Source organism: Eschrichtius robustus, chromosome 11 (genome assembly GCF_028021215.1).
Source record: "Eschrichtius robustus isolate mEscRob2 chromosome 11, mEscRob2.pri, whole genome shotgun sequence".
In the NCBI taxonomy this organism is placed as follows: Eukaryota; Metazoa; Chordata; class Mammalia; order Artiodactyla; family Eschrichtiidae; genus Eschrichtius; species Eschrichtius robustus.
Genome location: NC_090834.1, coordinates 60148583 through 60174111, shown reverse-complemented (window position 1 = coordinate 60174111; position 25529 = coordinate 60148583). Strand labels below are relative to the sequence as shown.

The 25529-nt window shown below is 44.7% G+C and overlaps 1 protein-coding gene and 2 non-coding genes across 3 annotated transcripts; all 3 read left to right on the top strand.

Annotated features, from left to right (window-relative positions):
• Nucleotides 1-17491: 17491 nt before the first annotated feature.
• On the top strand, nt 17492-22985 carry RPS3 (ribosomal protein S3). The gene is made up of 7 exons (XM_068554637.1): nt 17492-17575; nt 18778-18908; nt 19187-19280; nt 20095-20189; nt 21649-21836; nt 22258-22454; nt 22915-22985. The coding sequence occupies exons 1-6, from the start codon at nt 17546-17548 to the stop codon at nt 22449-22451; spliced, it is 732 nt and encodes a 243-aa protein (XP_068410738.1). The 5' UTR covers nt 17492-17545; the 3' UTR covers nt 22452-22454; nt 22915-22985.
• Nucleotides 18472-18621, top strand: LOC137772782 (small nucleolar RNA SNORD15). The gene has a single exon (XR_011075582.1). It is a non-coding gene; the product is annotated as a small nucleolar RNA SNORD15 (small nucleolar RNA).
• Nucleotides 22003-22147, top strand: LOC137772781 (small nucleolar RNA SNORD15). The gene has a single exon (XR_011075581.1). It is a non-coding gene; the product is annotated as a small nucleolar RNA SNORD15 (small nucleolar RNA).
• Nucleotides 22986-25529: the final 2544 nt, after the last annotated feature.

Here is a 25529-nt window from a genome sequence, read left to right as displayed (position 1 = left end):
CCATCCTCCCTATCCCACCCCTCTAGGTGGTCACAAAGCACCAAGCTGATCTCCCTGTGCTATGTGGCTGCTTCCCACTTGTTATCTATTTTACATTGGTAGTGTATATATGTACCTGCCACTCTCTCACTTCGTCCCAGCTTACCCTTCCTCCTCCCCGTGTCCTCAAGTACATTCTCTGTGTCTGCGTCTTTATTCCTGTCCTGCCCCTAGGTTCTTCAGAACCATTTATTTTTTGGATTCCATATATATGTGTTAGCATACAGTATTTGCTTTTCTCTTTCTGACTTACTTCAGTCTGTATGACAGACTCTAGGTCCATCCACCTCACTACAAATAACTCAGTTTTGTTTCTTTTTATGGCTGAGTAATATTCCATTGTATATATGTGCCACATCTTCTTTATCCATTCATCTGTCGATGGACACTTAGGTTGCTTCCATGTCCTGGCTATTGTAAATAGAGCTGCAATGAGCATTGTGGTACATGACTCTTTTTGAATTATGGTTTTCTCAGGGTATATGCCCAGTAGTGGGATTGCTGGGTCGTATGGTAGTTCTATTTGTAGTTTTTAAAGGAACCTCCATACTGTTCTCCGTAGTGGCTGTATCAATTTACATTCCCACCAACAGTGCAAGAGGGTTCCCTTTTCTCCACACCCTCTCCAGCATTTACTATTTGTAGATTTTTTGACGATGGCCTTTCTGACTGGTGTGAGGTGATACCTCATGTGGTTTTGATTTGCATTTCTCTAATGATTAGTGATGTTGAGCATCCTTTCATGTGTTTGTTGGCAATCTGTATATCTTCTTTGGAGAAATGTCTATTTAGGTCTTCTGCCCATTTTTGGATTGGGTTGCCAAAATATTTTTAACTTTTTAAAAATAAATTTATTTATTTTATTTTTTAAATGTTTGGCTGCATTGGGTATTTGTTGCTGCACGCGGGCTTCCTCTAGTTGCGTTAAGCGGGGGCTACTCTTCATTGCGGTGTGCAGGCTTCTCATTGCAGTGGCTTCTCTTGTTGCGGAGAGGGATCTAGATGCACAGGCTCAGCAGTTGTGGCTCACAGGCTCTAGAGCGCAGGCTCAGTAGTTGTGTTGCACGGGCTTAGTTGCTCCACAGCATGTGGGATCTTCCCGGACCAAGGATCAAACCCATGTCCCCTGCTTTGGCAGGCAGATTCTTAACCACTCTGCCACCAGGGAAGTCCCTCAAAATATTTTTAACTTTTAAACCTTATATTTAATTATACAACTAATGCATGAATACATTCTCCTTGGATTAAAAAAAAAGTTGGAAACAGTACAGTGAGGCCTGTCTCCTCCGACCAGCTTCTCTAGTCTGGCCTCAGCGCCCCGCAGAGGTAACGGCTGCCAAGAGCTGATGTTGAGCTAGGGTAGGGACACAGCTCTACCTCTGGCTTTGAACTGACCTAGAAAATGGGATCGTGCCAGCGTAGGGCAAATACTAGATAAAGCCAAGTTGTTTTAAAGTTAGCTGTAACAGGACTTCCCTGGGTGGTGCAATGGCTAAGACTCCATGCTCCCAATGCAGGGGGCCGAGGTTCGATCCCTAGTCAGGGAACTAGATCCCACATGCATGCCACAACTAAGAGTTCACATGCTGCAACTAAGGAGCCCACGTGCCGCAACTAAGACCCAGTGCAACCAAAATAAATAAATAAATATTTTTTAAAAATAATAAAGTTAGCTGTATCATCTTACTCTGCCACCAACAAGGTGTTACAGGACCAGCGTGAGCCAACACTTGACACCAGACTTGAAAATGCTGGCCAATCTGACGGATGAAAAGTATAATCACCTTGTTTTAATTTGCATGTCCCTTATTACAGCTGAGGTTTTTTTCCCCCAGCTTTACTGAGATACAATTGAAATACAACGTTGTGTAAGTTTAAGGTATTCCACGTGATGATGTGGCAACTGTATATATTGCAAAATGATTACCACAGTAAGATTAGTTAGCACATCACCCCTCACGTAGTTAACTTTTATGTGTGTGTGTGTTGAGAACTTTTAAGATCTACTTTCTTAGCAACTTTCAAGTATACAATACAGAATTGTTAACTCTAGTCACCATGCTATACATTACCCCCCCTGCACTTCTTTAGCTTCTAACTGGAAGTTTGTACCCTCTGACCAACCTCTCCCCATGTCTCCCATCCCCTTAGCTTCTGGCAACCATCTTTCTGTGAGTTTGGGTTTTTGTTTTATAGATTTCACATATAAGTAAGATCACACAGAATTGGTCTTTCTCTGTTTGGCTTATTTCACTTAGCATAATGCCCTCAAAGTTCATTTATGTTGTCACAAATGGCAGAATTTCCTTCTTTTTTTATGACTGAATAATTTATATATATATACATATCTTCTTTATCCATTCATCCATCGATAGACACTGAGGTTATTTCTTTGTCTTGGCTTGTAAATAATGCTGCAATGAACCTGGGCATACAGATATCGCTTTGAGAGAGTGTTTTCCTTTCCTTCAGATATATACCCAGAAGTGGATTGCTGAATTGTATGGTAGTTCTATTTTTAATTATTTGAGAAACCTCCAAACTGTTTTCCGGAGTGGCTGTACCAATTTACATTCCCACCAGCTTTACACAAGCCTTCCCTTTTCTCCACATCCTCCCTAACACTCATTAATTGTTGTCTTTTTGGTAATAGCCATTTGACAGGTGTGCAGTGATATCTCACTGTGGTTTTGATTTGCATTTCCCTGATGATTAGTGATGTTGAGCATATTTTCATATATCTGTTTGCCATTTGTAAATCATTTTTGGAAAAATGTTATGACTGAGATTGAATATCTTCAGGTGTTCACTTTTTTCATTTATTTATTTTATTTATTTATTTATTTATTTTTATTTTTGGCTGTGTTGGGTCTTCGTTGCTGCATGCGGGCTTTCTCTAGTTGCGTTGCGGGGCATGGGCTTCTCATTGCGGTGGCTTCTCTTGTTGCAGAGCATGGGTTCTAGGCACGCAGGCTTCAGTAGTTGTGGCACATGGGCTCAGTAGTTGTGGCTTGCGGGCTCTAGAGCGCAGGCTCAGTAGTTGCTTAGTTGCTCCGCGGCATGTGGGATCTTCCCGGACCAGGGCTCGAACCTGTGTCCCTTGCATTGGCAGGCAGATTCTTAACCACTGTGCCACCAGAGAAGCCCCAGGTGTTCACTTTTATTTTTAGTTAAAATTTTAATTGATATACATGCATATCATACAACATTCAAAAAGGGTAGTCAGTGAAAAGTCAGCTTCCTAACCACGTCTGAAGCCCAGCTCTGCAGCCCCCTAGTTTCTGGCACTTCCTTCCAGAGATATTCAATCCACATATAAGTACTTACACATATAGCCTTTCTTTTTAGTTTTTATACAAATTGTAACATTTTCCACACTCTTCTGCACTTTGCTCTTTTTTTTTGGAAAGTGGTTCCTCCCACTGTACATAGAGCCATGTCATTCTTGTTCATGATTTCATCATATCCCATCTGATGGATATATTACAATTTGTTTAAACAGTTTCCTAATGTTTGACAGTTTGGTGGCTCCCAACCTTTTCTTACAATGACTTTCTTGTGCATACATAGTTTCTCACATATGGGAATATATTTGTATATAATTCCCTAGAAATGCAATTGCTGGGTCAAAGGGCAAGTGTATTTAATGAGTTTCAGGTTGTAACCAAATTGCCTTCCATATCAATTTACTGATTATGCCATTTTATGGTTGTAAGGAAACTAACTTATATTTTAATTCAGAGAAAAATATAGCACAGTCATTATCTTTGATGATAAGAAGCCAGGATTTGTAAAACATCCACTATGTGTCAGGAACTTTACACATAGGGCCAAAAGCACTCATGACACCTTTGAGCACAGCAAATTAAGCTTTTTGTTTAAGGCACCCACAAAGTAGGTTCCAGAGCCAGAAATCAAACCTATCCAGCTCCCTACCCTGGGCCTGGGCCTGGGCCTGGGCCTTGTCACCAGGCAGGAGGCTGACACGCTGGTATGAGGAACTAGATTCCAGCATAACTCATGGCGATGTCACATGACAGGTGACTGGCGGTCTGACCCAAGCACCTCTGGGAACACAGGACCAGGAGCACACAGGCCCAGGGGTGGGGCTGGGCTGGGGGAAGGAGCTTCACACAAGGCCTAAGGGTTGAAGGAATAGATTTTGCTGGTGAAAAGTAAAAAAGGGTGGCCCATGCTGACTCTGGAGCCAGGCTGTCTGGATTTGAATCTAACTTCTGCCACCTCCTACTTGTGTGACCTGTCTCCTCATCTGTAAAATATAGATTCTAATTCATAAAGTTGTTGTGGAAATTCAATGCATTAGAGCACGTTAAAAAAAAAAAAAAAAAAAACCCACCTGGCACTTTGCAAGTATTCAATAAGCATTAGCCATTTATTAGCAAATAACTAAATTATTTTTAAAGGTATTTTAATTGGTAAACTTTTTCTTTATGTTGTTTAAAAATTGTAGTTGGCAGACTGATAATGATGGGATCCATTTGGCTGGTGACAGGAGGTACTATCATAACAGCCCAATCCAGGCACCACAGACAAAGGTTTAATCAGAGCAACTCCAGGTCCAACACAGCAGCTGGCAGTTCTCAACAGTTTATGTATTTTGCCAAATAATAATTGTTTAAAAGGGTTAACATGCAGTTATGCAAAAGTTGATTTTTAAGAGTTAATATTTATTTAGCTCTTCCTATGTGCCAAGCACTGTTATAAGTATCTCATTTAATCCTCACAACATGCCTATTGGATAAGGACTATTATTACCTCTATTTTACAGATAAGAAAACTGAGGCACAGAGACAGCTTTAAGCCATTTGCCCAAGGCCACTACAGCTGGGATCCACACCAGGCTTGGTGATAGCAGAGCCTGCCCTCACCTCTCTGAGGGTCTGCCTCTCTCAGTGGGAAACTGAATATACAATCCAATCTAGCAATTGCTGTTATCATCTTCCCAATCACTGAAGGTAAACGATCTAAACTCTCAAACCTCTTCAAGACTGACCATCTCTGGTCACAGACCAGAGGAGAGCGGAAGGGACACCAGGAGCCATGAAAGTTTCCTAATCTGGGGCCTGACACGCTGAGCTGCATTTCAGTAAGCAGCTCTGTGTAGCAAGGAGGGGCCTGAGAGATGAGCAGAGAGGTAGCAGTGCCCCGGCAGAAACCTGTACAGGAGGTGTTTTGGGGGAGGGGTTGGGGGTGTAGGTCAAGGCTGTAGGCTGGGCCAGAAGGGGTCCTTGGTCTGACCTTTTCCCTAGGATGCTACTGGAATCCTCATAAGGCCTTTGTCCTGCAGGAAGTACTTACCTGGAAGAAATTAAATATCTATAGTCACGAGTGGCTACTGAACCCTTGAAGCATGGCTAGCCCAAACTGAGAAGTGCTGTAGTGAATAGAAAATACACACCGGTTTTCAAAGACTTAATACCAAAATTTTTTGAAGTAAGCTATCTCAATAATTTTTATATTAATTATGTGTTGAAATGATAACATTTTGGATATATGTGGGTAAATTTTAAAATGTTAAAATTAATGTCACCTGTTCCTTTTTTTTTCTTGTATAAAGTGGCTACTAGAAAACTTGAAATTACGTAAGTGGCTCATGTTGTTATTTCTGTTGGACACCGCTGGTCCATAACCTTCTTCCAGGCACCTGCCTCCCTTGCCCTTCAGAAGAAGCTGTGGGATAGGCGGTCAGTTCCCCCACCGCCGCCCCCCTCTCCCCACGCCCCAGGCCCGCCAGGCTTTTTCATTTGGCTTCTCTCGACATCAGGGCCGCGGTTGGGGTTCCCGTGACCGGTGCGGGCTCGCTGTGCTCTGCCGCCCTCTAGCGGTCCCTCTTCCAAGCTGTCCTGCTCTTCAGCAGCCATCCCATCTTCGCGATGGGACTGAACTGGACTAGGTATCCTGAAACACTTTGTGGTCCCCAAACATTTATTTCACTCATCTAGTGTCCTGTTTTGACTGTAGTTAATTCAAAGTCTCTTTAAGGAAAGAATTTAAGAATCATTCTGGTCCCTGGTTACTATCTTCTCAATAGGTCTCATTACAATTAAAATGAAGACATCTTCAACTTCTCTTAACTTCTCCAGCTGTGGCTTCTTATTGGTGGAAAATTATCAGTAACGTCTGGAAAATGAGGTTGCCTAATCCTTTAAATTCCTGGATATTCATAAGTAATTTTATTTAGGGGGATAGATTTTGGGTCTTAGAAGACACTTTCCTTTTGTTGGTAAAATGGGTTATAGTGTGATAAATAGGTTAAACTGCATGGTGAGGATTATCGGGCAATAATGTTTATAAAGTACTTAGAGCAGTGCCTGGTACATTATAAGCTCTCGATATATGTAATTATTAGTGTGTGAAATTCCCTGTTGTTTACATAAGCAGCAATCTTTTAAGAGTGTTGTGGTTAGAAGCACTTGTGCCCCTGCATGCTAGGACCCTGGTTCAGACTCTTCTTGATGAACAAACAAAGGGTAATGGAAAGGAACTAAATTTCAACGGGTCACCAAGCTAGAAGAACATCCAGCTGGTTTGGGATCTTCCTGGAAAATCACTCTGCTGAGACAAACCCGAGTTAACTCAGAGTGAATGGGGGAGAGGTCATGGATCCACTTCACAGAGAACTCTGGATGTTCCAGGGCACATGAAGATATTCCCAGGGCTGTGCAGAATGGAAATATAAGTTCAAGGAGAAAATGAAACAATCTATAACGTGCAACTGTTCAAGAAAAACGTGTTGTCTACCTTTAAAGTGGATAATTGTGAGTTCAAATCACTGTGGCATTTATATTCCTATGGATACATTTAAAAGAATGACTAACTGCTTTATCTCAAAGAGTTGACATTACGATAATACTGGAAATAATAGTCTTTTCAAGTTTGTTTAAACTAAGGGTGAAAAGTTCTACCTATGTTAAAGTTCTACATAACTTAGAATGTACAAAAGAAAACCGCATCCTTCAAATTCTTGTAGAGAGAATGTGAGCACAAAAATTTGAAGATCAGGGCTCTGGGCTGTATACCCAGGAGTGGAATTGCTGGGGTTTGGGGATGCACCACCAACATTCCTCAGGATACCAAACTTTCCAAGGCAGCTATGCTAACTTACATTCCCCCCAGCAGTGGAGGCGAGCTCCACTGCTCCCAGTCCTCCCCAGTGCTTGCTGACTGTGTGGAGACCTGCAACAGTCACAAGGTAAACATGGCCATGACTCTCTGGGGAAGCACAAGGCTAAGCAGAGGTTACTTGGAGCCTGAACCCCTTCTGAATCTTCTGAGCCTGTGGAATCAGGGTCTGGAGAACAAGATTAGATGATTCTAATGGCTTCTCTACAAAAAGCCAAAGCACTCACTGTTAAGAAAGAGGCAGCCAGCCCCCGTCATACCCCTGTGTTGGCCGCACGCCAGCCCTTGGCTCTTGTCCTCTCCCTTTGTCTCCGAGCTAACCAACCGTGCCTTCACACGACCTGGCTCTGGGTAGGAAGCTAGGCAGTTGGTAGCACTGGCTTGTTACCATCTTGTTCCTGTTCTCCAGTCACCTGAATGGAGTCATGGTAAATTCAGCCCTAATGTGTGGACTCCGCTAGTCAGATTCTGCTAAGCCAGCCTCCTGACTCTTGTTTCTGTGGAGGACTCTCACCTCCCCAGCTATGTTTTGTCCCACATTCTCAGGCCCTTGAATGGGGTTAGCCAAAGATGCCCACTTGGCCAGTGGACCAGCTGAAGGGGTGGGGAATGTCTGCGGGGAGAGCAGCAGTCCCGCCCCTTTCTGGGAAAGAGGTTGAACAAGGCACTGTAGCTGCCAGTTGTGAACGCCAGAGGGAGACATATGCAGAGCTTTGGGAGAGCCGGTTTAGGAAAGGGGGAATTTCATGTTCTAAGATCAAACTGGACAAACTTAACTCTTTCTGGGTACTGCAGCTGTGTTCCCCGTCCTTGAGCTGGGCTTGGTAACATCCACTCAGGAAAGGTCCAACTGGTCTTTTTTACCTGCCTGCCTACCCCCTGCCCTCTCCCTCCTAGCCCTTACTGGCCCTGGGCAGGTCCCTGTTACAGCTGTCGTCAGGCAGCATCTCCCCTGACCAGAGGCTGATCTCACACCCCTGGAAGAAGCCTGATGAGTTGGGACCTCCTTGTCCTTTTTCTCTCCCTTGGCCATGTCTTTCTGCTTCTGCAGCCTGACCTCTGACCCAATTTTCCCCACATCTTTCTTTAAAGAAAGATTTCTCTGCCCTAGGTAGCAAATAGCGCCTGGTGTGTGTGAAAGGTACTGGTGTGTTACGGCCTTCTGCAAAGAGCAGAGGTGTGGGCCTATGTGTTAGTGTTGGCAAGGTGACACCCTAACCAAAAACACTGAAGACTAGCATAAACCTAAATGCCAAGTTGTTTATTTGCCTTAAAAGCAGTGATAATCTGTCCCACTTAATGAACACTTTCCACATGCTAGGCACTATGATCAATGCTTTAAAGACACCATTTAGGGACTTCCCTGGTGGCGCAGTGGTTAAGAATCCGCCTGCCAATGCAGGGGACACGGGTTTGAGCCCTGGTCTGGGAAGATCCCACATGCCACAGAGCAACTAAGCCCGTGCACCACAACTACTGAGCCTGTGCTCTAGAGCCCACGAGCCACAACTACTGAGCCCGTGTGCCACAATTACTCCAGCTCGCATGCCTAGAGCCTGTGCTCCGCAACAAAGAGAAGCCACCGCAATGAGAAGCCCGCGCACTGCAATAAAGAGTAGCCCCCGCTCACCGCAGCTAGAGAAAGCCCACACACAGCAACGAAGACCCAATGCAGCCAATAAATAAATAAATTAATTAATTAATTAATTTTAAAAAATAAAAATATAAAGACACCATTTAATTCAGTCATAGAAATCCTATGAGGTTAATGATCATTTCTCCACTTTCCAGATGAAGAATCTGAGACTCAGAAATGTTAAGTGACTTGCTTGAGATCACAAAGCTTGTAAGTGGTAGCATTGGGATATGAAACAGATTGAGCTGGCTTCATTATTTCCCCACTGCCCCCCCTTTGACCAAGCTGTCCACTCCCTCGGCACCCTCCTGGTAGGACACCAGCATCCTTCATGGCACCCGTGCATTGCGGTAACCCCATCTGTGTGACATTGCAGGTGCACACCATTCATCAGAGTGCATCTCACTGCGTGGAAAGAGATCTGGAAACACGTATCCCAAAATGTTTACACTGCTTAACCAGAAGAGTGTTGTTTTCATTTGCTTCTCTATCTTTTCAATGTTTTTTTATGAATGTATTTTATTTTTTGAAGAAGAAAACTATTTTCATAATGGTGGGGGCAGGGGGAGTCCTTCTCTTGCTCCCATTCATTCTGCCTCATGTGTCTGTCTGTCTGGCAACCACCTGAGTATCCTGTGAGCCTCAGTTCAAGGATTGGAGCTCTGTGACATCCTTTCCAACACCCTGCTCTCCTCAGTGCCCTATTGTCCCTATTTTGATACTTATGATGCTTATCACACTTATTTACTTGTCTGTATCCCCAGCCTCCAGCCCCAGCTCTGAGTTCCTGGAGGGCAGGAGCAGTGTCAGATTCATCAGTTTCTCTAAAAGTGTCCCCAGGACTTGACATAGGCAGTGGTTCCAAGTAATAGTAACTAATGCTAATTGAACACTTACTGAAGCGGAGCAGGAGCCTATGGTCCTTGCCCCCCATGTCCTCAGCCTGCCTTTTGTCTGTGGAAAAACTTTAGCCAAAGAATAAGTTTAATCAGAGAAGTGAGGAAATGCAGAAACAAAGGAAAGCAGTCCAACAAGACTAAATAGTAATAGTTCAGTCATTAAGCATAGTCCTTTAGCTCCTCTTCAAGGGCTATTGTTAACATTCTGAGCCATATCCTGGGAGCTGTCTTATAGATACTGAGAGCCCCACCAGGTGGAAAAAGTTAACTTCATGATGACCAGACTATAGCCATGACATAAACTGCCACAATTCTGAGACTTGGCCTCAAAGAAATGGGAACAAACCGACCCTAAAGACTAACTAAAGACTAACTGTACTTAAAACAATCAAGATGACACTGATCAGACCACTGCGTGACTAATTTCAAGATGACTTTCAGAGCTGACTGTGCTGTTTCTGAATGTAGCCCCCTCCCTCTGTCTATAAAAGCTCTTGCCCACTGATGGTCAGTGGCGGGGAGTCGGCCTTTGGATGGGAGTCCGCCCTCCCCCCTCCTAAGATTGCCAGCCTCCAAAATAAAGCAAACTTTCATTTCCACCAACTTTGCCTCCTTATTGGCTTTTGAGCAGTGCAAGCAGCTGGGCCTCCACTTTCGGTAACATTACTATGTTCCAGGTGCTTTACTATGTGTTAAGCACTTTCCCTGTATTAATTAATTTAATCTCACCACCACTCTATGGGGTGGGTTAATTATTATTTCCATCCCATTTCACAGATGAGGAAAATTATGCAGAGATCACTTGACCAAGGTCACATAGCTGGCAAACAATCAGACCAGTGATGTGAACCCAGGCCATCTGGCTCAAGTCTGTGAACTTAAACACTATGCCACACTGAATAGATGCTTAGAAAACTTTTGCTGAATGAAAAACCCAGAGTTTCTCTAAAATATCATTCAAACTGAAGGATGTTTTGGCTGGTCCCAAAGGCAGGGATTTAAATCCATACCCCAGGCCGCTGTGTGGATCCAGTGACACACAGGAAGTTTGCTCAGAAGAACCTGAACAAGGTTAAATGGTTGTTCTCACTGAGTTTGGCTCTATTCATTTGTTGGACTTCGTTGGGCCTCAGTTTATAGAAGAAAAAGGGCTTGTGTCTATGGAAGAGGGGGCTGTGACAGTCTCACTTTCCTGACTCCAGGAACAATACTGAATTCTGCCTGAGGGGCCTCGTCCACCCTAGCTCCAGTCTAGAGCTGATCTGGGCCAGGGTGGGATTCCAGGAATCCACCGAGCATGAAACAGTTCTGAGTTTCCCAGCGCCCCAGGCAAACAGGTAAACAAGATTGGTATGTAACACTCCACTGTAATCTTCTGTTCATTAAGTCTGTGAACAGTTACTAAGTGCCTACTCTCTGCCAATCACTGTGCCTAATCTCATGGAAACAGAGAAGAAAGACATCATTGATTTCTGTGGTTGAAAGGATTACAGTAGCATTATCCAAGGGAAATATAAGAGCCACTAGTGGAAGCCATATATGTAACTAAATTTTCTAGTAGCCACATGAAAAAAAAAAGCAGAAGAAACAGGTGAGCTTAACTATAATAGCATATTTTATTTAACTCAACGTATCTAAAATGTTATTGTTTCACCATGTAACCAATATGAAAATTGTTGAGTTGTTTTTTTTTTTTATACTTTGAAGTCTGGAGTGTATTTTACACTTATGGCCCTTTTCCACTCAGACCAGCCACATTTCAATTGCTCAGTAGCCCTGCGAGGCCAGTGGCTGCCATATGGGACAGTACAGATTTATAGTCTGATTAAGAGAATAAACTTTTCTTTATTCTGAGCTTCCAGAAGAAAGGATTATGGGATTTGGTGTTGGAGGCTGGGACATTCACATTGTTTCACAAGCCACGTGATCAGAAATCCTATCTGTATGCGGCCCTTGAATATTTTTCCATTTGTATTCATTTTAAATTTCACAAGTGGGACTTCCCTGGTGGTCCAGTGGTTAAGACTCTGCGCTCCCAATGCAGGGGGTACGGGTTCGATCCCTGGTCGGGGAAGGTACTGCATGACGTGTGGCATGGCCAAAAAATAAAAAAATAAATTTCACAAGTGATACATGAAAATATTTTATTATAAGAAAAGTCAAGCAATAAAGTAAATTGCCCCTAAAGCTCCCCCAATACTATTGCAATTCCCCAAGTAAGCTTAGTTATCTATCGGTTGGGTATAGATCCTCCTATGTGTTTATATGCATATCCATTTTATTTTATTGTACGTAAATATTACACAGTCCATATTGTTCTGAAAATAAGTTTGGTCACAGTGATATTTCTTGGTGCTCTTTTCACGTACATACATATATTCACCTCATTCTTTTTAATCACTACATAATATTCCATAACCATTTCCCTACTGCAGGGCTTTCAGGCTGTTTTTAATTTATGTTTTCATTGTTACTAATAATACCATAATAAACATTCTTGCACCACTTTCATTTACATTTGTGTGTTTCTCTGGAGTAGATAAAAGTGAACATATTTGCTGGGCCAAAGGGAATTGACATCTTAAGTTAGAGTAGGTACCGTCAAGCTGCCTTCCCAAAGGAAGCCCAGTTTACACCCCACCTACAGGGTGAGGATACTCTCTTTCTCACACCCTTCTGTACACTGGATCTTATTTTTATCGGAATTAGGGGTAACAGAAGTGTGAGTCTTTTAGCAATGATACAAAACAATAAATTTTTTAAATTCTTGGGGCTTTCCCTGGCAATCCAGTGGTTAGGACTCAGTACTTCCACTGCCATGGGCCCAGGTTCGATCCCTGGTTGGGGAACTAAGATCCCACAAGCCATGCAGCGAGGCCAATAAATAAATTAATTAATTAAAGTTCTTTAAAAATTTATTCTATAGTATTGTTCTCTTGATATCCAGAGACTCAGTTCAAGGCCCAGAGTGAGTCACTGATGAATTTTAATCAAATCATTGAGAATGTGATGGCATCATCGTATCTCGCTTGGAGACGTTATTATCTAAAGGAAGTGATGACCAAATATAGTCGATATTATCCTAAAACAATAATCTCTTAAGAGGTGCTCTAGTGCAGGGGTCCCCAACCCCCGGACCAGTATCAGTCTGCGGCCTGTTAGGAACCGGGCTGCACAGCAGGAGGTGAGCGGTGGACCAGCGAAGCTTCATCTGCCGCTCCCCATCACTCGCATTACTGCCTGAACCATTCCCCCCGCATCCTGTCCGTGGAAAAATTGTCTTCCATGAAACTGGTCCCTGGTGCCGAAAAGGTTGGGGACTGCTTCGTCTAGTGGAGACTGATGTACCTACCCTCTCTCTGTCAATCCAGTTTTCCCTCTAGGACTGGCACAGATCCCTGGTTCTTCGGTTGAACACTGGAAAAAGTTGTTGGCTTATTCAGAGGTCTTGTAGGAAAAAAACATAAATCGTTGAACACTCAGCCCAGCTAGATGCTCACCCCAGGAGAGGTCCTCGGGAAGCAAGACCTACACAGCCTGGTTAAGCAGAAGAGCTCCTCTGTCCTCCCACCTCACGTGCTCACTGAGCAGGGAGGCAGGCACACCCACCTTCACTCACTCGATTTATTTATTTATTTTTGGCTGCATTGGGTCTTCACTACTGCGCGCGTGGGCTGTCTCTAGTTGGCGGCGAGCGGGGACTACTCTTCGTTGTGGTGCGTGGGCTTCTCATTGCAGTGGCTTCTCTTTGCTGCGGAGCAGGGGCTCTAGGTGAGCGGGCTTCAGTAGTTGTGGCACACGGGCTCAGTAGTTGTGGCTGGTGGGCTCTAGAGTGCAGGCTCAGTAGTTGTGGCCCATGGGCTTAGTCGCTCTGCGGCATGTGGGATCCTCCCAGACCAGGGCTCGAACCTATGTCCCCTGCATTGGCAGGCGGATTCTTAACCACTGCACCACCAGGGAAGTCCCTTCACTCACTCTATTTAAATTCTCTCTTCTTTTTTTGCCAAGATCCTCTAGTTGGATCCGCATGTGTTAAATGCTTTCTATGAGATTCCACTGTGCTTCACTGGTCTTCAAGTGACTAAACTGTTCTCCAAAACTGTGGGCTATATTCATTCAACCAGGCAAGTCTCACCTTTGATTTTTAGGAATTTCAGGACAGGACCTGTGTGGCACTCACAGACATGTCGCCCTCTCTTCATAGTTCCAGGTACGCTCCTGTGGCATGAAGGGCCAAACTGACTAAACCTTGTTTACATTTTGGATATCCAGGTAGAGATTAAGTCACTCTCGCAGTCCCAACTTTTATTTTGGCCACACTGTGAAGCTTGCGGGATCTTGGTTCCCTCACCAGGGATCGAACCTGCGCCCCCTGCAGTGGAAGCGAGGAGTCTTAACCAGTGGACCACCAGGGAAGTCCCAAAGTCAGATATCTATTTTTTTCCCCCGCCACGCCGAACAGCTGACCAGGGATTGAACCCTGGGCCCTTGACAGAAAGCACAGAGTCCTAACCACTGGACCACCAGGGAATTCCCTCACGGTCCCAACTTTTAATTAGAATTCAGTGTAGGGACTTCCCTGGTGGTCCAGTGGCTACGACTCTGAGTTCCCAATGCAGGGGGCCTGGGTTTGATCCCTGGCCAGGGAACTAGATCCCACATGCCGCAACTAAGAGTTTGCATGCTGCAACTAAAGACCCTGCATGCTGCAACAAAGATCCTGCACATGGCAACGAAGACCCAGTGCAGCCAAATAAATAAATAAATATTCTTTTTAAAAAAAGAATTCAGGACTTCCCTAGTGGCACAGTGGTTAAGAATCCGCCTGCCAATGCAGGGGACACGAGTTCAAGCCCTGGTCTGGGAAGATCCCACATGCCGCGGAGTAACTAAGCCCGTGCGCCACAACTACTGAGCCCGTGTGCCACAACTACTGAGACCACGTGCCTAGAGCCCATGCTCCGCAATAAGAGAAGCCACCACAATGAGAAGCCCACACACCGCAATGAAGAGTAGCCCCCACTCACTGCAACTAGAGAAAGCCCTCACGCAGCAACAAAGACCCAACGCAGCCAAAAAAAATAAAAATTAAAAATTAAAGGGGCTTCCCTGGTGGCGCAGTGGTTGAGAATCTGCCTGCCAATGCAGGGGACACGGGTTCGAGCCCTGGTCTGGGAAGATCTCACATGCCGCAGAGCAACTGGGCCCGTGAGCCACAATTACTGAGCCTGCGCGTCTGGAGCCTGTGCTCCACTACAAGAGAGGCCGCGATAGTGAGAGGCCTGCGCATCGCAATGAAGAGTGGCCCCCGCTTGCCGCAACAAGAGAAAGCCCTCGCACAGAAACGAAGACCCAACACAGCTAAAAATAAAATTAAAAAAAAAATTCAGCGTATTGTGACTGCTATTATTTTTACAGTGTTATTTTGAGTAATATAATGTCTTAATAATAGTTAGATAAAGTGAAAGGCATTATGGTAAAGATAAACGTTTCCTTCATGGGCTTTCTCCTGGGACCAGAGGACAATACCCAGGCAGGCATCCTCTTGTGTCATTGGGGAAGGGCAGCAGATGAGCTACTGTGGAGACTCCAGAGGTGACGTTTACCTCAAAGAACTTGCCATGGTCTGCTCCTCAGCTTTGAGTCTCTACAACTTGGTTTTGTGGGCAACCCAGGTAAGATATGGCACTTGTAAGCAAATTCATATGAACCACACAACCAAAAAGTGATCTAGAATTCATGCATTGATTTGCTTGATAATCAAACTTTGATTGACACTGGGCCTGAGCCAGGCCATATCTTAGACTCTGGATGTAATGAACAAAACAGGCTTGGTCTCGGCTCTTATGGAGCTTACAGTCTAGTGGGAGAAATGTATTGACAGGCCATTCCAACCCAGTGAGATGAGTGTTATAGTTACGGGAGCAACTAGGAGAGGCCCAATCCTAGAGGAAGTGACAGAGAGAGATGACACATGGAGAAAAAAGCCTGTTCCTGATTTCCTTACCTCAGTGAGCATTGTCACTAAGCATCCACCCCTGGTGTCATTCTCAATTCCCCCCTCAACCTCAATCCATCACCAAGGTACAGCAGGTCCACAGCATGTCTTTTTGGTTCATCCAATTCTTTCTATCTTCCCTGGTCCCTCTGTACAGCTCCCCCCAGAACTCTGTTAATTCCATGATTATAGGACAGAGCTCAGCATCAGAGTTGTTTCAGTGCTGGGGAAAAGCTCAAATGGCTTCTAGGACCAGACAATAAGTAAGTGAAGCTGCCAGAGACCTTGGCACATCGAAAAACCCTTTTCCATATAACAGGGAAGGAGAGTGCTGCTATGAGGAAATGTGGGCCCAGTATTTTGCTAGACTTTTCTATATTTTTAAGAAAACCTAGTTTTATAGAGAAATCTGATTGTTAAATGGAGGCAAACTATTCAGATTTAAAATAAAACTGTTCATCACAAGGAAAATTTTTTTCTTTCTTTTTTTTGTATCTATATGAGATGATGGATGTTAGCTGAACCTTTTGTGGTAATCATTTCTTGATTACCACAAGCCATTTCATGATGTATGTAAATCAAGCCATTATGTTGTATGCCTTAAACTTATACATTCATGTATGTCAATTTTTTCTCAATAAAGCTGGAAAAAAAACCTGTTGGTGAAGTGTTAAGGAGTGAAGTGTGCTGATGTCTGCAAGTAGCTTTGAAATGCATCAAAAGATGCATCGTTGTGTGGATAGAGGGATGGATACATACGTGATAAAGCAAATATAGCAAAAATGTTAATTGCAGCACCTAGGTGATGAATATATGGGTGTGCACTGTACAATCCTTCCAACTTTTCTGTACGCTTGAAATTTTTCGTAATAAAATGTGAGGGGAAATTTTTTTAATTGAAGAAGAATTGTTTTAATAGATTTTTTTAAATTTTTATTTATTTATTTTTAGCTGTGTTGGGTCTTCGTTTCTGTGCGAGGGCTTTCTCTAGTTGCGGAGAGCGGGGGCCACTCTTCATCGCGGTGCGCGGGCCTCTCACTATCGCGGGCCTCTCACTGTCGCAGCCTCTCTTATTGCGGAGCACAGGCTCCAGACGCGCAGGCTCAGTAGTTGTGGCTCACGGGCCCAGTTGCTCCGCGGCATGTGGGATCTTCCCAGACCAGGGCTCGAACCTGTGTCCCCTTCATTGGCAGGCAGATTCTCAACCACTGCGCCACCAGGGAAGCCCTGAAAAAGAATTGTGAGCCACTATTGTGACTTCTGTTACAAGTTGTGACAGACTTTATGAAAGTGAGGTAGAGGTAAATGGGTTAATAATATAAAGGTCATTAAACAGTCCTCAGGGGGAAAAAAAACAGTCCTTAGAATATTTAATACATATTAGATATTATTATTATTATCATTTGGAACAGAGGAAATGGACATAGATTGGAAGAGATAGGCGCCTCAATGAATTTCATTGAGGGCTTTCAGCCGATTTGCATTACAGCGTAAAGTGTAGGGACCAGGGTTCTATGCATTTGTTGTGTGAGCTTATGCCTGTAATTTCCATCTCTGCGCCGGCCGTTGCTCGTTTTTAAACTGATGAGAATTTGACTCTAAGCTCCCTTGTAGTTTTTAAGTTCCGATTGATCTGATCCTGTTTCTGCCTATAGGTGTCTCCATTACTCTTCTCTTTCCTTTTACCTCCTTCCTAAAGTAAAAACTACATTTCCCATGAGCGCCTACAGGCGTCGACGTCGCGCAGTTCTTTGTCGTCGTACAGCGCCCTTTATCCGCACTTCCGCCCACTCGCCACTTCTTTTCCTTTCGGCGGCGCGTGGCGGCAAGATGGCGGTGCAGATATCCAAGAAGAGGAAGGTGAGACACACAGGGGCCCGGTTGCAGGGAACTTTGGAGTCCCGCGGTCAGGAGCTTCTCTGGGTGCCGTCGCGAGCCCCGCGGCTCCTTGCCATGCCTCGGGCAGTGGCTGGGCCGCGTGGCATTCCCGTGGGCCGCGGATGGAGGTTGATTGAGCGCAGGCCCGAGCCGGGCGAGCGCAGTATGGTGGGGATGGGAGAGAAGAGATTTCTGCCGGTTCCGGGCGGAGAGCAGAGGTGAGCACCGGGGACCCCTCCTGCACCGGAGAAGGCGCTTGTGAGCATTTCTTGGTCAATCAATAAAACTAGTAAACGTGTGGTGTTTTGAGGGCATGAGCCATTTCCCTCGTCTTAACTGTGGCTTTGGGAAAGGGCGGTAGCAGTGTATTCTTGCCTTTTTACTAGTCCTGTCGGGGTGCAGCCTTCTGACCCCAAAGACCTCCGTCGGGAAGGTTACTGACAATTTCTTGTTCCATTTGGGGCCAAGGAAAAGTTCTGGGGAAATGGAGGGGGGACCTGGGGAAAACGCTTCCTTGAGTTTAATTTTTTGCTTTTCCATGGGAGAGAAGTGTGTAAAGTGCATTTGCTTTTAGACAGTTTGCCATTTTGTGTACACATAACATCGATGTTAAGGTGAAATCCACACGCTTTTGTGAGTTAGGATTTGCCGACTTTGTGAAACACCTGGGAATAATTAAAGCAATAATTAAGGTGACTGGGATTCTTCTCATGGGCCCAGTTGTGTCTACAGGTGAGACTGCTTAACTAAAGTCACTATCTGCTCTTTTTGCTGGTTGCAAACATAGTGTTCCTGCTGTGCTGAATTAGTTCTAAATGTGCCATTTAAGAGCAGTTTTTTGTTTAGCATGTGTACATGTAAATGACAGTTTTAAAACCCTTCAATGAAGAGAAGATGACGAGTCTGACTGGAGGTGTTCTCTTTGTCCATGTGGCCCCTACTCTGTGCTGCGTTCTGTGGCACAGTTTTAAGGGCCCTGGGTCAAAGTAACTTCCAAAAGATGACCTAGAGGCATTTGTCTGAGAAGGGTTGCCATGTTCCCTCTGGAACAAAGGTAAAATAATCGATGATGGGTCATTTGTTGGAGGTGTTGAGTTTTGATGAGGGTTGCATTGGCTGAAAGCCTGGGCTAGAAAAAGTGAACCTGCGCCCACATCCTAATTTTGAATTTACTTTTTGGTTAGTTTGTTGCTGACGGCATATTCAAAGCTGAACTGAATGAGTTTCTCACTCGGGAGCTGGCTGAAGATGGGTACTCTGGAGTTGAGGTCCGAGTTACACCAACCAGGACAGAAATCATTATCTTGGCCACCAGGTAAAAATTCATTTTTTCTGGCCATCACCTATAATTGTCATCTGTACTAAGGTGGTCTGTTCTGTAAACTTAAGGGGACAACCAATGAACTTAGTCTTAGTGAATGTAGTTTTTTTAAGCTGCATTTAGAAAAAAAATTAACTCTAGTTCTTGTCATCCAAAATTTATACTTGGCTCGTGTCAGATGAATGAGATTTTACTACCACACATGAGCAAGATTTAAAATCACATCTGGAATTTTACGAGAGCTGTGAATTGTCATTCTTTATTTTCCCCAGGACACAGAATGTTCTTGGTGAGAAGGGCCGGCGGATCCGGGAATTGACTGCTGTGGTTCAGAAGAGATTTGGCTTCCCTGAGGGCAGTGTAGAGGTGGGTGGTCCTGGTTTATGCCAGAGGTTCCTGTGGGCCTGGAAATGGCTCTTCAGGATGGTACTTCTGAAAACCCATATTATCACCCTGAAAAGTTATTTGTGATCAGTGAGTAATACAAATGGATTGGTATTTTGTTGAAGTTCTTCTAATAAGCAGTTAGCAGGATTTTACATTCACCTTGGGTGTAGTAATGATACATATGAGGGACTGGATGCCCCATCGGTCTCCTTGGTATGGCCATAGAAAGAGCTGGGGGTGGGAGGGCAATGAGGAATAGTTCAGCCTATGTCACTGAGTGTGTGTTAGGTGTGGGCATTAGAAGTGCTTTAGTACTTGGGTAGTACAATGATACATAAAACGGCGTATGCTTGTATGATGGATGTACTGGTTTTTTTGTTTTTTTTTTTTTTAAGAGGGCTTGAGTTTTAGCTCCGTTTTGTTTTTGTTTTTTTTAATCAATTTATTTATTTTTGGCTGTGTTGGGTCTTCGTTTCTGTGCGAGGGCTTTCTCTAGTTGGGGCAAGTGGGGGCCACTCTTCATCGCGGTGCGCGGGCCTCTCACTGTCGCAGCCTCTCTTGTTGCGGAGCACAGGCTCCAGACGCGCAGGCTCAGTAGTTGTGGCTCACGGGCCCAGCTGCTCCGCGGCATGTGGGATCTTCCCAGACCAGGGCTCGAACCCGTGTCCCCTGCACTAGCAGGCAGATTCTCAACCACTGCGCCACCAGGGAAGCCCCTGGATGTACTGGTTTTTATTTGAAAACAGTGGCAAAGGTAACAAGTTTAAGGATGTCCCTTGTTTCCTTCTTAAAGCTTTATGCTGAAAAGGTGGCCACAAGAGGTCTCTGTGCCATTGCCCAGGCAGAGTCTCTGCGTTACAAACTCCTAGGAGGCCTTGCTGTGCGGAGGTAAGCGTCCTGAGATTTTTAATGGTTGTGTCCTTTTGTGGATCAGAATATCATCATTTTGGTCATTTAGTAAATGAACTCTTTTTATGTGACAGGCTCGGTTAGTCTCTGAGGGTTTTAACAATAAGACATTGCTAATCCATGTCGTCACTGAACTGGAAGCCTAGTAAGAAAGACTTGTAAAGAATCAAATTTTTAAAGAGTGGTGGGTGCTCTGATGGAGAACTATTCTGGGTGTGCTTTGGGAGTAAAACAAAAATAGAACGGGGTGGTGCGGGGGAGTGGTTAGGGTTCCTTTTGAAGCCATTCAGATCCATTCTGTGTTGTTAATTCTCTGGGGACTGTGAAGAGCTAAGACTCCTCCCTGATGGGAGAGCTTAAAATCTAGTCAGATTTCTGTGTATGTAGATAGTAACATGAGGAGTGAAGGACATGAGGTGGTTAGATTGGCCCTAGCGCTGGGCCTACTGGTAAGATTTCAGCTGGCAGTTCTTTGAGTAGTTCCACTATTTGTGGAGTAAATGGAAATGCCTTGCCCGGGTGTCTGGAATTTGTTAATACTTAACGCAGAGCCCTGGGAGGTTTTTCAGCGGAGGAGGGACGCTAGAGCTGTGCTGTAGACAGGTTGACATGGTGGAGTGCTGTAGGCAAGGATGTGCGGAAGACTGCCCACCTGGTTTGAATGCCAGCTCTGCCGCTTAGAACAGTGATTCTCAGAAGTTTGGTCCGCGGGCCAGCATCACTGCCATCACCCGAGGAGTGGTTAGAAATAAAAATTCTCAGTCTCACAGACCTACTAGAGAATGGACTTGAGGATATGGAGAGGGGGACGGGTAAGCTGTGACAAAGTGAGAGAGTGGCATGGACATATATACATTACCAAACGTAAAATAGATAGCTAGTGGGAAGCAGCCGCATAGCACAGGGAGATCAGCTCAGTGCTTTGTGACCACCTGGAGAGGTGGGAGGGAAGAGATATGGGGACGTATGTATATGTATAACTGATTCACCATTGTAAGGCAATTATGCTCCAATAAAGATGTAAAAAAAAAAAAAAAAATTCTCAGTCTCCAACCCGGGCTCACTGAATTGGGAAATGGGGGGTGCAGCCCAGCAGTCTGTCTTCATAATCCCTCCAGGTGAATTTTGCACACACCAAAGTTTAAGAGTGGTTCATTTTTAACCTTGAGGCGATCCTAGTGTGCAGCCAAGGTTGGAAAGCACTTGGTTAGAAGGAACTTGGTGTGTTTCCCTGAGGAATTCCCTAAGATTAGGTGTGATGGGAGTGGAAGAAAGTTTCTAGCTCTTGGGTCAGGCTCTGGTCAAACTTATTCTCCGTTAAAGGAACATTGAAAGTAGTCAGTGCAGGCTAATGAGTGTTTTTTCTTTAGCAGGGTGGGGTTGAGCAATCCTGTCTGGTGATAACACAAATGGCCATTTGTCTCTTGTGCTCCCAAAGGGCCTGCTATGGTGTGCTGCGGTTCATCATGGAGAGTGGGGCCAAAGGCTGCGAGGTCGTGGTGTCGGGGAAACTCCGAGGACAGAGGGCTAAATCCATGAAGTTTGTGGATGGCCTGATGATCCACAGCGGGGACCCTGTTAACTACTATGTTGATACTGCCGTGCGCCACGTGCTGCTCAGACAGGGTGAGCAGCCAGGAGTGCTTGGGGCAAGGGGCTTTTTAAACGGGTAGATGTGGTTTTATATACACAGCTCAGTGTTTCGGGGATTTGTCTGGGAGTCGTGGAGCATTTTTTTGTTTAGATTCATTGGAGAGAGTTGGTTTGCCCTTGTCTCGGCCACTGGTGTACCCTTCAGTGATGACACGATGACGAGTCAGAAAGGGCACATCCTGCTCTTGGTCCTTGTCAGTGCCACGTTCTGTGGTGCTGTGCATGGGTTCCTTTTGCAAAAGTGTCCTCTTCATTGATTGATTAGAGGCATTTGTCTGAGAAGGGACCAGACCCAGGGCTGCTTGAGTAACTTCCTTTTTCCCTTCTGCCCTGTCCCGTCGTGTAGTGGGGGGTGATGGAACCATAGCTCCGTCTTAACTATGGCATCTTCTAGGTGTGCTGGGCATCAAGGTAAAGATCATGCTGCCTTGGGACCCAACTGGTAAGATTGGCCCTAAGAAGCCCCTGCCTGATCACGTGAGCATTGTGGAACCCAAAGATGAAATACTGCCCACCACTCCCATCTCCGAACAGAAGGGTGGGAAGCCAGAGCCGCCTGCCATGCCTCAGCCGGTACCCACAGCATAATAGGTATGTCTGTAAGGCCCTCTTGGGGCGGAATAGGACCCTATTCCATTGTCCTTGTTAACACTTGTGTCCCACGCTGTGAGAGCACCTAGTGAATAAAAATTGGATTACATTTGCTTTACATGCGAGAACACAGGTTGCAGCCAGGGACTCATTTAACATGGTATGCTATTGGGAGGAGTGTGTGCCTTTGGTCTCTTTAAGACGTTCCTGCGTTTACCACTGTTTTAAATAAGAGTTCTTTATTGTCCTCCCTTAACTTAAAATTTTCAAGGCACTCTTGCTAGTAATTAGCTGTTCTGAAGCAATCCCCTTAAAACAGTAACAACAAGCCTCTCCTGTGCCCAGCGCCTGTTGTGTTGTTTGTTTCTAGACATTCTTTGTGTATTAATTTTCATGCAAACCCGATATTCAGGTGTATTTTCTGTTCTTATTGTACTTTATTTGTTTTATTTGGTTTCAGGGTCTCCTTGGCCGCTGGATCTGGAGTCTGGATGTTGCTCTATAAAGACCTTTAATAAAATCTTTTTAAAAGACCTGTGGCCTGACTAGACTCTACATCCAGTATTCAGACTGATGGTCATGTCACTCCATGAGAGCATTGCTTGATAGATTCTTAGGGCTGTCTGGTTCACAGTGTTTGTGTGCTCTCCGTAAAAATCCTGTTGGTTTCAATTGTACTTGTGAGGAGAGGTCCAGAACAGGAGGACCCAGGCAGAAGTAACCAAGAAAATACCTTGTGGGGGAGCAAATCTGGTGATGGTGATGGCTGATTGTTAACAGGACAGCACCCTGATTGACTCAACCTGGAGTTCAGGGTTAGAGGTTTAGAAGGACGTATTTAGGATCATTTTCTCTATTACACATAGAAAATATAATGACCGTTATATTTTGGGTTATACTGTGCTCTAGGTGGTGTTCATTTCTAGGTACATACATTCTCATTTAATCCTCAACATCTCTAAAAGGGAATTTGATTGCGCTGCTGATGAAGAAAGAGCCTCATGCTCAGAAGTGAGTTTGCCTAAGCGTTATAAAGCTGCGATTAGAATCCACATTTCTTTGTCCTGTTCTCTTAACCATTACACTCTAGAAAAGTATAAAGAACATTTAAATTATCTACAGTTTTATCTGTGATATTTTGAAGGTGTTTGCTGATACGTATTTATTAGAAATTGGGTGCTTTTCATTTATTCAGGTGAAACTAGTGAGGGACAGACTGGCATAAAAATCCTACAAGATTAATTAGAGGTAGTGAATTATGTTGAGAGCACGCTGACATTATCTGTGTGTCCCCTTTTAACAGAGCCTTGGATGTTTCTACTGTCTAGAGAGTAACATCTCATTGTTTTTGTCAGTGTTAATGGAGTTGAGACCATGTCTCAGTAGTAGAAATACTTCTTTACAATTTTCCAACCACTGAAATAGCTAATGTGTTAATGACCATTTACTGTGTTCCAGGGAGTGGGTTCATGTAAATGTTTTATCTTGCGGCTAGGAACTAGAGCCTGGATACAAAAACATTTTTCATTTCCCTGTGCTTCCCCTTACCCTGGGGTGGCACATTTCCAGGAATGAGCCCTTTCTCAAGCGAAAGAAAGTTTTATGGAGAGGGCTGAGAGAGGTGGTTACTGAAAAATGTTAGCGTGTGAACTGAGCTAAGCTGATTTTTTCCTGTATTTATTTCTGGGCTTATGATGTAGTTCATTTATGAGTAGACTGTTGGTAGTGAAACCATTTCAACTAATTTGAGCCTGTGGAGTAGTGGTGCTGGAAACAGGTTAAGACAGTTCTGGTCATCTAGGATCTTAGTGTCTAGTACTGGCATTGCCAGTCAGTTCTTTGCATATTTGATCAGGTGATCTTTTAAATTTATTTTCCTAGTGAGTTTTCTGCAAACTTAAAACTGGAGGTCAAATCTGGGATTCAGTAGTGCTGTTAACATCCCACCAGGTGGTGCTGTAACAGGAAAGGTGCACCAAAGTAGCAGCTTGGGGAGGGAGAAGTAAACTCATCGAAGTATAACACATGTGCAGAAAAGTATGCAAATTATTAGTGTGCAAGTATACAGCTTGAATTATCAGTGTGAACTCTGTCTACCCATTACTCAGAGGTGGAGGAGGGGTTAAATTAAGTGTTTACTTAAGAAAATCACGTAATGTAGCGCTGAGATGAGCATTCCATAATCACAGCTCATCAAGAAGTGCAAACTTCCTTAGAGGATGTCATCACTACCACCCCGAGATTCCCAGTGAATGATTTTTTCAGCCGTCCTTTTCTTTGCTTCACTTCCTTTGAGGTTCAGGTTTCCAGGTGTGCATCTGACGTCTAACCTTGTGGCCAGACTCATGCAGTGGCCCCTCCCCTCAGTAGGCAAGGTGTTGATGCTGGTCAGCCAAGACCATGTTGTGAAATGGCCTTGGGACCGCCTGGTGGGAATAATGGCTGTTGGCAACATGGAAGCAAGTGCTGAAGCCTTCCATGGACTCTTCACCAAAAGGTTATTGTCAGGCCCTGAAGAGTTACTAGGTTCTGGTCATTAGGACTCCTGGCAGCTGGTGATGGGGGCCTCAAACAAAAGCTGGGTGCTGATTGAACCACTTGCCCATCAGGCAAGGAAAGAACACCTGCTGGCATGGGAGAGTGTGGGAATAGGCCTAAAGGGCAAACAAAGGTTGGAGACCAACAGACAGCACTGTAGAACCAGGAAAGGCACAGGAACTGGTGGGATCCAGATGATGGTTAATTTTAGGGAGGTGGGTTCCACCCCCAGACAATCTGGTTTTGCAAACCACTGTTGAAAAGGCTGTTATAACCCACAGCAGAGTGTAGGCTTGGGGCTGGCACACCCTCCCATCTCCCCACCCTAGGTCAGTTAATCTCCACTCCTAGTTGGGAAATGAGGCAAAGGCTGTGAGGATGTCAGCAGAGTGAGAGTGGAGGATACCTTTCTCTTGCAGAGCACTTTACAAAGGAGACTCAGGGGGTTGTGGGGAGAAACTGGGCTTTGCGATCAGAGATCTGGGTTAAAATGCTGGCACCAGCACTGATTCACTGAGAGGATGACTTTGGACTTTT

What these genes read in the sequence shown, in the direction of transcription:
- RPS3 (XM_068554637.1), top strand. Translation starts at nt 17,546, where the DNA reads ATGGCGGTGCAGATATCCAAGAAGAGGAAG. An exon ending in TCCCTGAGGGCAGTGTAGAG is followed by an intron (nt 19,281 to 20,094) that starts GTGGGTGGTCCT and finishes TCCTTCTTAAAG; the next exon opens with CTTTATGCTGAAAAGGTGGC. An exon ending in GGAGGCCTTGCTGTGCGGAG is followed by an intron (nt 20,190 to 21,648) that starts GTAAGCGTCCTG and finishes GTGCTCCCAAAG; the next exon opens with GGCCTGCTATGGTGTGCTGC.